At 35.2% G+C, this 12,805-nt stretch overlaps 1 protein-coding gene across 2 annotated transcripts in view; it reads left to right on the forward strand.

Moving 5' to 3' along the window:
* LOC149784975 (lysosomal aspartic protease-like) overlaps positions 1–9,135 on the forward strand; it is a 38,339-nt gene extending 29,204 nt beyond the window's left edge. The window contains exon 9 of one of the 2 annotated variants that reach the window (XM_089978644.1): positions 8,833–9,135. In XM_089978644.1, coding sequence (XP_089834770.1) covers positions 8,833–9,000 — 168 coding nt within the window. In that variant the 3' untranslated portion in view covers positions 9,001–9,135. Of the gene's footprint in view, positions 1–1,003; positions 2,869–8,832 lie in introns of those variants that run through there. The other variant, XM_089978643.1, reaches the window with a different exon arrangement.
* Positions 9,136–12,805: the final 3,670 nt, after the last annotated feature.

The raw sequence follows: 12,805 nt of genomic DNA on the forward strand, positions 1-12,805 counted from the left end.
GGTATTGTTGATAATATGTGTTTCAGTTTTATTTACTGGGTAGTGATCAAATTAGAGCCATGAAACTTGTGAATCGATGTATCTCTGATAGTACTACACCCATTTGTATGACCTCTTGATTTGTTCTGATCTACAACCATCTTTATGACCTCTAGATTTGGTGCTTTACTAACATAATTCAAGTATTTGTTTAGCTCATGACACCATAGATGCAAACCTACAAAAAAGTCCTTTCTATCTGTGCAGTTGAAACTAAAAATATCTTTATTCAGTCATATAATTTCCATATTAATAACTGTATATTGTATAGTATAATAGGTTAATCTGGGCAGGTGAACAAATAAGTATTAGAAGAGTGGACTAGATGCATTCTTGTAAAACCTCATCTGTAGTAGCTAATCTGGTTGACCACATATGTTCATGTAAAGCCTCAGCTATAGTGGCTAATCAGGGTGGACCACATGCATTCATGTAAAGCCTCAGCTGTAGTGGCTAATCAAGGTGAACTACATGCATTCATGTAAAGTTCAGCATTAGTGGCTAATCAGGGTGGACTACATACATTCATGTAAAAAGTCTCAGCTGTAGTAGTGGTTAATCGGGGTGGACTATATGCATTCATATAAAGCCTCAGCTGTAGTGGCTAGTCAGGGAGAACTACATGCATTTATGTAAAGCCTCAGCTGTAGTGGCTGATCAGGGTGGACTACATGAATTCATGTAAAGCCTCAGCGGTAGTGGCTAATCAAGGCAATTTACTGATGTGTTAACTGTGCTTATAATAGTGGTCAAAATGGTGCTCACTCCAGCGTTACTTCAAGTGTAAATTAACTTTAACAAAAATTAAGGAAAGGTGAATCTTCTTTAATGGAACATCCTTCACATCAAGATATGTGCTGATATTTTACCAGACCATTCAATTTGTGTTGAAATCTACACAGGTCAATAATATTCACAGCTTTTTCCATGCACTACCTCCCTCCCCTGTTTTGGCACTTTTCAGGTGAGCCAAATGGGGCAAACAATTTGTCTGAGTGGCTTCATTGGACTGGATGTTCCTGCCCCACTGGGACCCCTGTGGATCCTGGGAGATGTATTTATTGGACAGTTCTATGCCGAATTTGATATGGGGAATGATTGTGTTGGGTTTGCCACTGTGAGAAATCCCACAACCACTCAGACAGATATGGACATGGTAGAGCTGCAGCCAGCCAGGATCCATTACCATAGCAACAGTGAACAACAGCAGGATATTAAAGAGAAAAAGCCCATTCCAGTTATCTATACATAGCTTGAGAATTAAATCTTTGTCAACTATACTCTAAAGGAATGGGAGGAACTTGGAACATTTTCAGAGTGGACTATTTGCATTCATGTAAAGTGTCAGCTGTAATGGCCAGTTGGGGTGGACTAGGTGCATTCATGTATCAGTGTTTTTCAAATTATCAACTTTATCTCCTCTATTTTTTTAAATTATTTTTTTTTGGTACTGTCGTCAGTAATTTAAATCCTCCTTGGACAGTTAGATTATTTGTTTTAGAATGTGGCCATTTTTCTATATTCTATTTCTACTATCTTTATATCAATTCCTTTTCATGAAAAATCCAAATTCCAGAATCAAGTTTGTCGTGTATTTTTTTATTCCCAGCCATTTGTGTTGCATTTTTCTATCCATCTGGACATGCGTTTTTACGTTAGTCTGATTTTTGTACCACACCTTTTGAGGACAAAATATATTACAAGTCTTTATTAAACTGATTTTGAATTTAGTGTATTAAAATAATGAATTTTCCAGAAGTTGTGGAACTTGGTCAGTTCAGTTGCTGTGTAGTTATGGATGTATCTCAGTCAATACCATGTCCAGTTTAACTAAATCACATTTATTTTGAAACCAGCACAAATGATATCTTGAAAGATAAGTGTCTAATTCTTTAATGGGACTCGGCAGTGAGGAACAATAAAAACACGTGTAATGTAAGTCATGTTAAAATTAAGTGGCAAAAGTGTACCACATACATCAGGAAATTTCTTGCAGAGCTACTAGGAACAGTATATTGGAACAATTTCAAACTATTTTATCAAATGGTTAACCTTCATGTAAGGTGTATGGAAAGTGGCTATTTCCAAGCAAGTTTCTGTCCATGAGGATAAAGTAAAAATGAATTGTATCCGTTATACAACATTTGCCCTATCTGTTTGTATGTCATTTGCTATTATAATATTGAGGTGACTCCTAGTTTGTGTTCCTTTGAGACAGTAGTTACTTTTTAGGAGTAGGCAGTGTACATGTCAGACTGCATGTCTGAGATGTTCAGTGTTGGCTCTATGACTCATAAAAAGATTGAGATGACCATAGAAGATGAGGTGATCTGTTGTGACTAAGGTATCCCATGTTAATTTTGGCAGCTAAAAAAGAAATCTGCATAATTTGGGACTATCTGTAATTTTCAACTATAACCGGCTCCTGATTATTGGAACATGCTGTTTCATTGTATAGTCTGACTTAATGTACAAATTGTGTGGAACTTGCTGTTACAATGTATTCTTTGACTCGCTCAACCTTTTTATCACATTATGCATACAGTGGTCTCTCTCTTATAAGGCCACCTTTCCACAGCTGGAAAGTAGTCTTTGTAAGGGGGTGGTGGCTTTCTGTAGGGTATCATACAGATGTGATTATTAATTATGTATTAATTAATAAAGACAACAAATTTTGAAATATTTTATAATTTCTTCTACAAGTCACAGGCATACTGTGGTATCTATGTGATAAAACTTCTATCAGTATTACAAAAAATAATTTTGAATGATCATCCATTGTTCAGAATTTTAAAACCATGTCAATAAAATCAGGGTACAAACAACTGACTTTCATTCTCCATCACTGTTTTTCCCATTGCTGCGCAACATGTCATTGACAATGTTTATATGACTCTCTGACATTACATTTCCCAGCAGTTATCATAGAAATCTTTTCTTTGTCCAATGACATTTTTCACTTTTTGCAGCAATAATTTCATTATTGACAACTTCACCACAGTCAAACTAATTGGTAGTTGTTACACATAATGTTTTATATTTTAAGAGAGCATGTCATATGATCAACTGATTATAGTCTGGCACCCTTTAAGATATACTTTGTAATCTGTGATTGAGAAGCCATAGTGGCTAACATACCATTTTTGCATTATGGTGACTGGATATCAGATTTGCTTGAGCAGAACAATGCTGTGTTTTTCAGCTGTTAGCTTTTGTTATCTTGATAATTGTAAGTGGTGATAATAGCCAGTAACTATTAAAGTGACAAAACCTGACATCTAAAGAACACACAGCAGTGAGGATGATCAGATTACATACTTTTTGGTACGTTTCCAACAGTAACGGAAGTTCTCCACATCTACAATTGCAAATCTTGTGGATGACCTGCACTTAGTGTAAGGAAGAATCCTATAAAGTTTGTGGGCAAAGGTAAAGGTTACTGACTGAAAGAAGAGGAATACTTTCCACACAGTGATATTAGTTCTACATAACAAGACCATACCAAATTTTGTAGATGTGGTGCACTTGGTGTAAAGAAAAATTATCGATTTTCGAGGCAACAGGGCAAAGGTCAAGGTCACTGAAACCAGAAAAATGGTTTTAGCACAAATATTTAAGTGTTTGGACCACATACTTTTACCAATGTTAGTTTATGTCTTACATGTTGAGTAAGAAAGAAGTCTTGATTTTTGACCAAAGTTTTTGAAGGGCTTGCACTTAGGATATGAAAGTCCTATTGATTTTGGTGTCAAAAGTCAAGTTCATTGTGGTTCAAAGAAAAATGGGCTTTGCATAATAACTTGTTTTAGAGTAAATTCCTTTATCAAGCATTGCATCCACTTTCACTCCGGCAAATAAAGAAACCTGGGATCTGAAGGTCAGAGGTCATGGTCATGACAAGTCTAATAAGAAAATAATGGTTTTTGGTCATTAGATTTAATTTGTTAACCAGCTACAGGCCTATTAAACAGATAATATGCCATTCACTGTACTATTGTTGCACATTTTGAAAATCTTTCAACTTGAACTATTGATTAAAACCTTGTTATAAGCTTTAACTCATTTCAGACAGGATATGATTCCTTTTCATATTAGATTCAATTCTAGTCACACGTTCACTACGTTCTGCCTACCACTTCACAGAAGTAAGTATGTAACCACATAATGCATCATTATTTTGTGTGTACTCATTTGAAAGAAGGAAAATAAAGGTCGAAGGTACATAAATGCTATTTTTATACAGTGACAAAGTTTAAAAAAAAAATAAAACAGATAAAAATGTTATTTAAAACTTGAGTTTTAAATGTGGATAACAAAATGGCAGTTAGTACTGAAGAGGCAAGTGATGGCAGTGATGTGCTTGCTGAATTAGTTGAAAATATCAACAATTTCATGTAGGCAGTTATATAAACGAATAGCAGCTGTCAGAGATAGAGTTAAGAAAGTTATAATCAATATGAAATGTATAATCGACATGTATTAGTACATGCGATCATATCAAGTAAAATGCTCAGGGTTATATTTTCTAGATAGTGGTCTTAAGTCACACATTACTTTTCTTGCATTTCTGTTCAATAAGTGTACAACCCACTGAAATTGAAGGATGAAACTTGGCTCATTTATTTATCACTGCCAGTGGATATTTAGCACACCGTTTATGTTCAGTGTCAGGTGAGCTTAATGACTAGAGAATGTTTACAGTATCACAATCAAAGATGGTCAGTGTCAGGTATGCTTATTGACTAGAGAATGTTTACAGCAAGGGCATCCAGCCCTTTTTGGCAGGGGTCCAAAACATATAAAATGCTTGGGGTTGCAGGCCTCATGAGCAAGAACAGTTTCGTAGTCAAATATGAAAATCCATCACAATTATTATGTGACACGACATTCTTATTGCATGGCTGCAATAATATTGTTAAATAAGATAATCACATATTGTGGTAATACATAAAACATTTGTTTTAAAGCAATACAGAAAAATGAAACAATTGTTAATTAAAATGCATATCTTCAAAAGGACTGCCTACATAATTGTGGGACTCACAATTTGAAGGACTACATGGTTTCCAGTATTACAATCAGGGTCCATTCTTCATAGTTTAGTTCACAGTTTAGGTACTCCAATACAGCATGAACAGGTAAATAAGACAAAATGACAACATTCCACAACTATCTTTTTGGTGATTGTCTCTGTCATATGTCAATAATATATTCAGTTTGGAACATAATTATCAAATTTGTTGTCTCACAAAGACTGATGCTTTGGTATGTCAGTAATTCATTTGGATGTTAGCATGCATTAATCATTTGTTTCAAGAAAATATACATGTAATGTATGTATGCATGCATGCATGTATGTATGTATACATATAATGTATTAAATTGCAAAACTTCTTTTACAAGATTGTAATTCAAAATGTCATAAACATGTATGTGCTATCATTGTGTCACTATAGGGTTGTAGTATGCAAATTTAATTTTGTTTACTGTTTTTTGGCTAACTAATTCTTGAATGCTATTAAAGTCTACAAGTCACATTTTATGATCAGAATATGAAACACTAAAACTTGAGCTTGTTCAGAAAGATTGGTGAAATAATTCTCCAAGATGAGTTTTTTCATTGAAATGGATATTTTATTTTTATTTCTTTAGAACAAAAAAAAAAGAAATTCAGTAAACAGTCTGGAGGGTGTGCCACCAAAAAAAAAACATAGTGAGCATGAAAACCAGTAGAAATCAAATGAATTGCTAAATGTTAAATGTTGCCAAAAAACTTAATTACTCCAATAAGTTACTAATTAGGGCCCTACTTGCCAAAAGCAGCAGAGCCTAATAGTAATCAGGTCCATCCTTCAGTGAACAGTTTGGTTTGTACAAGATGACTTGGCTGTGAACAGTTTGGTTTGTACAAGATGACTTGGCTGTGAATTGTTTAGTTTTAACCAAATTTAATATGCCACATTACATTGGAGTTAAATTTTAGCCTTCTCCATCGTTGTTTAGAGGAGTTAGGCTCCTGACTTCCTATTCCAACATCTATTAACTTCTCCAAATTTGTCATGCAACACTATGTTGATGAGACCCAGAATGACTTCAGTTCTTAGCCTTCATATTGCATATTCTCCTTACTTTGATTTATGTAGCATATTTTATAAAGGTTTGTTGGATTTCAGCTGAATATGGTATGCAGCTTTATATTGATGTGACCTTGAATGTGTTTCATTTCCAGCATTCCATGATGTCATTTACAGGAGTTTTGTCCCTACTTTGACCTTTATTTCCAGCATTCCATGATGTCATTTACAGGAGTTTTGTCCCCATCTTGACCTTCATTTCCAGCATTCCATGATGTCATTTACAGGAGTTTTGTCCCCATCTTGACCTTCATTTCCAGCATTCCATGATGTCATTTACAGGAGTTTTGTCCCTACTTTGACCTTTATTTCCAGTATTCCATGATGTCATTTACAGGAGTTTTGTCCCCATCTTGACCTTCATTTCCAGTATTCCATGATGTCATTTACAGCAGTTTTGTCCCTACTTTGACCTTTATTTCCAGTATTCCATGATGTCATTTACAGGAGTTTTGTCCCCATCTTGACCTTCATTTCCAGTATTCCATGATGTCATTTACAGCAGTTTTGTCCCTACTTTGACCTTTATTTCCAGTATTCCATGATGTCATTTACAGGAGTTTTGTCCCCATCTTGACCTTCATTTCCAGCATTCCATGATGTCATTTACAGGAGTTTTGTCCCCATCTTGACCTTCATTTCCAGTATTCCATGATGTCATTTACAGCAGTTTTGTCCCCATCTTGACCTTCATTTCCAGCATTCCATGATGTCATTTACAGGAGTTTTGTCCCCATCTTGACCTTCATTTCCAGCATTCCATGATGTCATTTACAGGAGTTTTGTCCCTACTTTGACCTTTATTTCCAGTATTCCATGATGTCATTTACAGGAGTTTTGTCCCCATCTTGACCTTCATTTCCAGTATTCCATGATGTCATTTACAGCAGTTTTGTCCCTACTTTGACCTTTATTTCCAGTATTCCATGATGTCATTTACAGGAGTTTTGTCCCTACTTTGACCTTCATTTCCAGTATTCCATGATGTCATTTACAGGAGTTTTGTCCCCATCTTGACCTTCATTTCCAGCATTCCATGATGTCATTTACAGGAGTTTTGTCCCTATTTTGACCCTCATTTCCAAAGCATAATTTAACCTAAGTTTGTTGGATTTAAAATAATTTGGTATGTCTCTTTTTTCATGTGACCTTGAATTAATTTGGTTTCCAGCATTCCATTTCATTATTTACAGAAGTTATGCCCCCTGATTGCCTGTCCTGATGATGATAGTTTCTACAACATAACTTGACTGAGGTTGCTATATGGCTTTATATTGATGGACTTTGAATGAGTTTATTTTCCAGCTTTCTGTGTCATCAATTTAGAATTTTTGCCCAATGTCCTGGCATTCATTTCTGCAGAATAACTCTACCAAGGATGGGTGGATATCAGTCTGACAAGAGCTTGAATGTGTTTGGTTTCCAGCATTTCACTTTAGAAGAGTTATGGACCCTGATTGCCAGTTCCTGTTTGTGGCCCAGTCAAGCAGTTGTAGTGATCAGGGCACTTTGTGATGTAATTGATGTAGAATAATAAGAAAATTCAAATATATGTAAATTCATGTGCAAAACTAGGTCAGAATAATATTACCACCACCTTCATTAGTGAGTGAAAAGACAATAGAAGTATATTCTGAACCCTCTTTTCTAAAAGTATTTAAGAAAGTTGATGAAGACAAATAATTACTGAGACTAATGGGTGGATTCATTTCAAGAAACTTACACCATGCTTACTTTCAATAAGTTGCTTTCATTTAGGAGACATAATAAGGGGGTTTGTCCAAAAAGAGTAATTGTCTATTTTAAAACCATCAGGCGATCTTCACTTTGATAGTAACAGAACACATGACCACATGACACCAGAATTCTATAAACTTTAGTTGTAGCAATGTCAATGGGTTGATATCTGAACTATATTTAAAACATAAACTATACAGGAAATGTTACTAGGAACTTAGTTGAACATTACATTTTGCCTGTTAGTATTTGTTTCTGCACATCTAATTCTTCTTCATCATGCTGAAATTGGTTAAAGTTACAAAAGATGAGTAACATACCGGGGGGAAAGGGGGTGGCAGAAGGTGCAGGTGTCAGAGGTCTAGGGGCACCAAACACCCTTGTGCCCTTCATAGTTGCTTCGGGCACCATTTACTCTTAGTATGCCACTGCAAAACATATCAGACACCTTAATGAGGCCTCTGTAGGTTTGGCAGATCTGAAAAGGTAAAAAGTCATGGTCATTGTTGCCCAGAGAAAAATGGAATATTAAGAAAAACGTTCTTGTGCATGTTGTTTGACCAAAATTTGTGGCCTACTTGTCCTTTGGATAATAAATAAACCTTTAGATTCAGTGATCAATAGGTCATAGGTCATGGTAATGGTAAGTCGAATAAAAAAAATGCTTTGTGCACTTCATATTCAAGCCCACATAGCTTGACCAGAGATCGAGGTCATTGAGATCTATTGGTCAGTAATCGCTTGAGACAATCATGCCTTACTAGTGCCTACATAGATAACTATTAAGTATGGGGCAGGTGTATGATGTACTGTCCATTGTACTCATTTTGTATTTGGAATGTTTTGTATGTAGGTTTATTCAATGATGATAAATAATGAGAATGAACCATATTCATTAGATACAATGTTGGATGTGTTGCAGGTGACACAATCTGGTCAAACACAGTGTATCAGTGGATTTGCTGGAGTTGATGTGCCTCCACCTCTTGGCCCACTTTGGATCCTGGGAGATGTTTTCATTGGTCATTTCTACACAGAATTTGACCTGGGTAATAATCGTGTTGGATTTACCACAGCCAGGAATCCATGAGAATGAGGACTTGACCAACGTGTTTATCTAGAAACAACTGCTAATAATGCTGCCTGTTTCTGATCTCAAAAGTTTGCATGTAATAATGAAGCATTATAAGTATCTCCTCTCTCCAATAAATACTTTTTCACTCTAGTTTGTAGTCATTTGATCTTGCATTTCTTGGCAATTAAAAAAAAAAGACAATACATGTATATTTAATTTCTAAATATTATGTATCTGAATATATTAGCATCATTAAATATGTGTAAGTGTAGTGAAATTCAGCATGTTCACTACTAATTCTTTCAAGCATCATTAAATATGTGTAAGTGTAGTGAAATTCAGCATGTTCTCTACTAATTCTTTCAAGCATCATTAAATATGTGTAAGTGTAGTGAAATTCAGCATGTTCACTACTAATTCTTTCAGGCATCATTAAATATGTGTAAGTGTAGTGAAATTCAGCATGTTCACTACTAATTCTTTCAAGCATCACTAAATATGTGTAAGTGTAGTTAAATTCAGCATGTTCTCTACTAATTCTTTCAAGCATCATTAAATATGTGTAAGTGTAGTTAAATTCAGCATGTTCACTACTAATTCTTTCAAGCATCATTAAATATGTGTAAGTGTAGTGAAATTCAGCATGTTCACTACTAATTCTTTCAAGCATCATTAAATATGTGTAAGTGTAGTGAAATTCAGCATGTTCACTACTAATTCTTTCAAGCATCACTAAATATGTGTAAGTGTAGTGAAATTCAGCATGTTCACTACTAATTCTTTCAAGCATCACTAAATATGTGTAAGTGTAGTGAAATTCAGCATGTTCACTACTAATTCTTTCAAGCATCACTAAATATGTGTAAGTGTAGTGAAATTCAGCATGTTCACTACTAATTCTTTCAAGCATCACTAAATATGTGTAAGTGTAGTGAAATTCAGCATGTTCACTACTAATTCTTTCAAGCATCACTAAATATGTGTAAGTGTAGTGAAATTCAGCATGTTCACTACTAATTCTTTCAAGCATCACTAAATATGTGTAAGTGTAGTGAAATTCAGCATGTTCACTACTAATTCTTTCAAGCATCACTAAATATGTGTAAGTGTAGTGAAATTCAGCATGTTCACTACTAATTCTTTCAAGCATCACTAAATATGTGTAAGTGTAGTGAAATTCAGCATGTTCACTACTAATTCTTTCAAGCATCACTAAATATGTGTAAGTGTAGTGAAATTCAGCATGTTCACTACTAATTCTTTCAAGCATCACTAAATATGTGTAAGTGTAGTGAAATTCAGCATGTTCACTACTAATTCTTTCAAGCATCATTAAATATGTGTAAGTGTAGTGAAATTCAGCATGTTCACTACTAATTCTTTCAAGCATCATTAAATATGTAAGTGTAGTGAAATTCAGCATGTTCACTACTAATTCTTTCAAGCATCACTAAATATGTGTAAGTGTAGTGAAATTCAGCATGTTCACTACTAATTCTTTCAAGCATCATTAAATATGTAAGTGTAGTGAAATTCAGCATGTTCACTACTAATTCTTTCAAGCATCATTAAATACGTGTAAGTGTAGTGAAATTCAGCATGTTCACTACTAATTCTTTCAAGTATCATTAAATACGTGTAAGTGTAGTGAAATTCAGCATGTTCACTACTAATTCTTTCAAGCATCATTAAATATGTAAGTGTAGTGAAATTCAGCATGTTCACTACTAATTCTTTCAAGTATAATTTGAAATCAAAATTTGTATGAGTCATATGGTACATGCCTCCTCTGCTATGAGTTTTCGCAAGTCCCCAAAGGGAAAATTGTAATTATACTAGGACTGATAAGAAAATCTTCAAAACCCAGCATACTTATCCTGGAAACTCAACTGTTGAATCTCCACTCCTTACTTGCTAATACATGTATGCCAAAACTTCCAGTAAAAGAAGGCACAACAAGTTTGGACAGACTCTTTAAAGAATGAACTGGATATGACAACTTCTGGCCTGCATCTGTTGAATGTCTGTCCATCAGTATTCCCTTTTCTCAACTTCTCAAATACCAGGTGAACTTAATGGTATGGCCCTGCATTCATCATCCATCATATATCGTCTGTCATATGGCCCTGCATACATCATCCATCATATATCGTCTATCATATGGCCCTGCATACATCATCCATCATATATCGTCTGTCATATGGCCCTGCATACATCATCCATCATATATCGTCTGTCATATGGCCCTGCATACATCATCCATCATATATCGTCTATCATATGGCCCTGCATACATCATCCATCATATATCGTCTGTCATATGGCCCTGCATACATCATCCATCATATATCGTCTGTCATATGGCCCTGCATACATCATCCATCATATATCGTCTGTCATACATAGATCAGCACTCCATAGGCTTTATTTCAATCAGGCTCAGTATGTAAGTTTATGTCATCAAGATGTTAGATATGTTTGATTATGAGCAACATTCATGCATATTAATGAGGTGGTTTAGAATCTGATTAGCTGAGCTTTGTGCACTGGTTAAGGACCATATTTCTGATCAAATTTTGATCCGATTAGGTATATAAGCATGTCATCAAGATCTTGGATATTCCGATATGGATCAAACCTGGTAAGCGTGTGTCATCAGGATTTCAGATCAGATCAGTCGATGAGTGAGATCAATGCATATTAGTGATGTGGTTTTGCATCGGATTGGATGAGCATGGATGAGAACAGAGCTTGAATAGACTTGTTTCGTAAGCTTGTACAATCAAGATCACATGATTTTTATCATGAGCAAGATCGATGCATATTATTCAGAATTCTGACTAATTATATGGTGGGAATCAAACCTGCAACCTTCTGGTAAGAAGTCTAATGCCTTGAACACGGAGCCACCACAGCTCCCTTGGGTGAGGAACTTGAAATAATGACTCACAGTTTAGGGCAATATGGCAGGGAGTATAGATCCAGGAATCCATGCTGACTGTACTGATGAGCTCCCTTTTGTAGTGTCTAGTAAGTGTATAAAGTTCCAAGGTGGGGCTATGAACAGTTTCCAGGTGTTTAAGTTAGGGGTTTTAGGGTAGAGACCTAAGGGACAGTGCAGGTTATATAAATGACTTGGCTTTTTATGCAGAGAAAAATTGCCATATATGAAGACAATGTGCACCAAGATTTGTTTCCCTCTACAGTTTCAGTACTGGTAAGTGTGTGAATATACATGAATTCACAAGCCAACATCAAGCCCATTTTGGCCTCTTGTTAAGTTCTTAAGGCTAACTTGGCCAGTTTTAATTGAACTCATTAGGAATGCTCCTTAGGCATCCTCTGTCAGACTAGGAAATGGACACCATTGCAACAATGTGGTTAGAACTGCAGTATGGTGTTGAACCTATTGTTTATTTCTTCCATGAACAGCTAGCCAATTCCTATTGTTATGAGTCTAGGCTCTTACAGAAAGTAACACAAAAAAAGTTAAGACAACAAGCTAACAGATAATTTATTTTCCTAGACAAACGAGGTAAAAATTAGAAAAAGAACTGATTTTATGAATCAAATCCAAAATTGATCCAAGAATTAAAAAATAGAAGTCCTATTATTAAAAGTCCTAAATGAATCCGAGAGTCCTGATGAAATCCAAAATGGAAGATGATGTCAGTTGTAGCCTGTGAAGTGTTGCAGTGTCCACAGTCTCTTGTTGAATCATAGAAAATATTCCAGTTTTTAATCCTGTATAAATTTTGATAAAAGTAAGCCCAAGAATTAATTTAGAGCACTAGTATTTCCAATGTAAAGAATCACTTTT

The sequence above is a fragment of the Sinohyriopsis cumingii genome, chromosome 13, assembly GCF_028554795.1.
Source record: "Sinohyriopsis cumingii isolate HCF-2022 chromosome 13, ASM2855479v2, whole genome shotgun sequence".
Lineage (NCBI taxonomy): Eukaryota > Metazoa > Mollusca > Bivalvia > Unionida > Unionidae > Sinohyriopsis > Sinohyriopsis cumingii.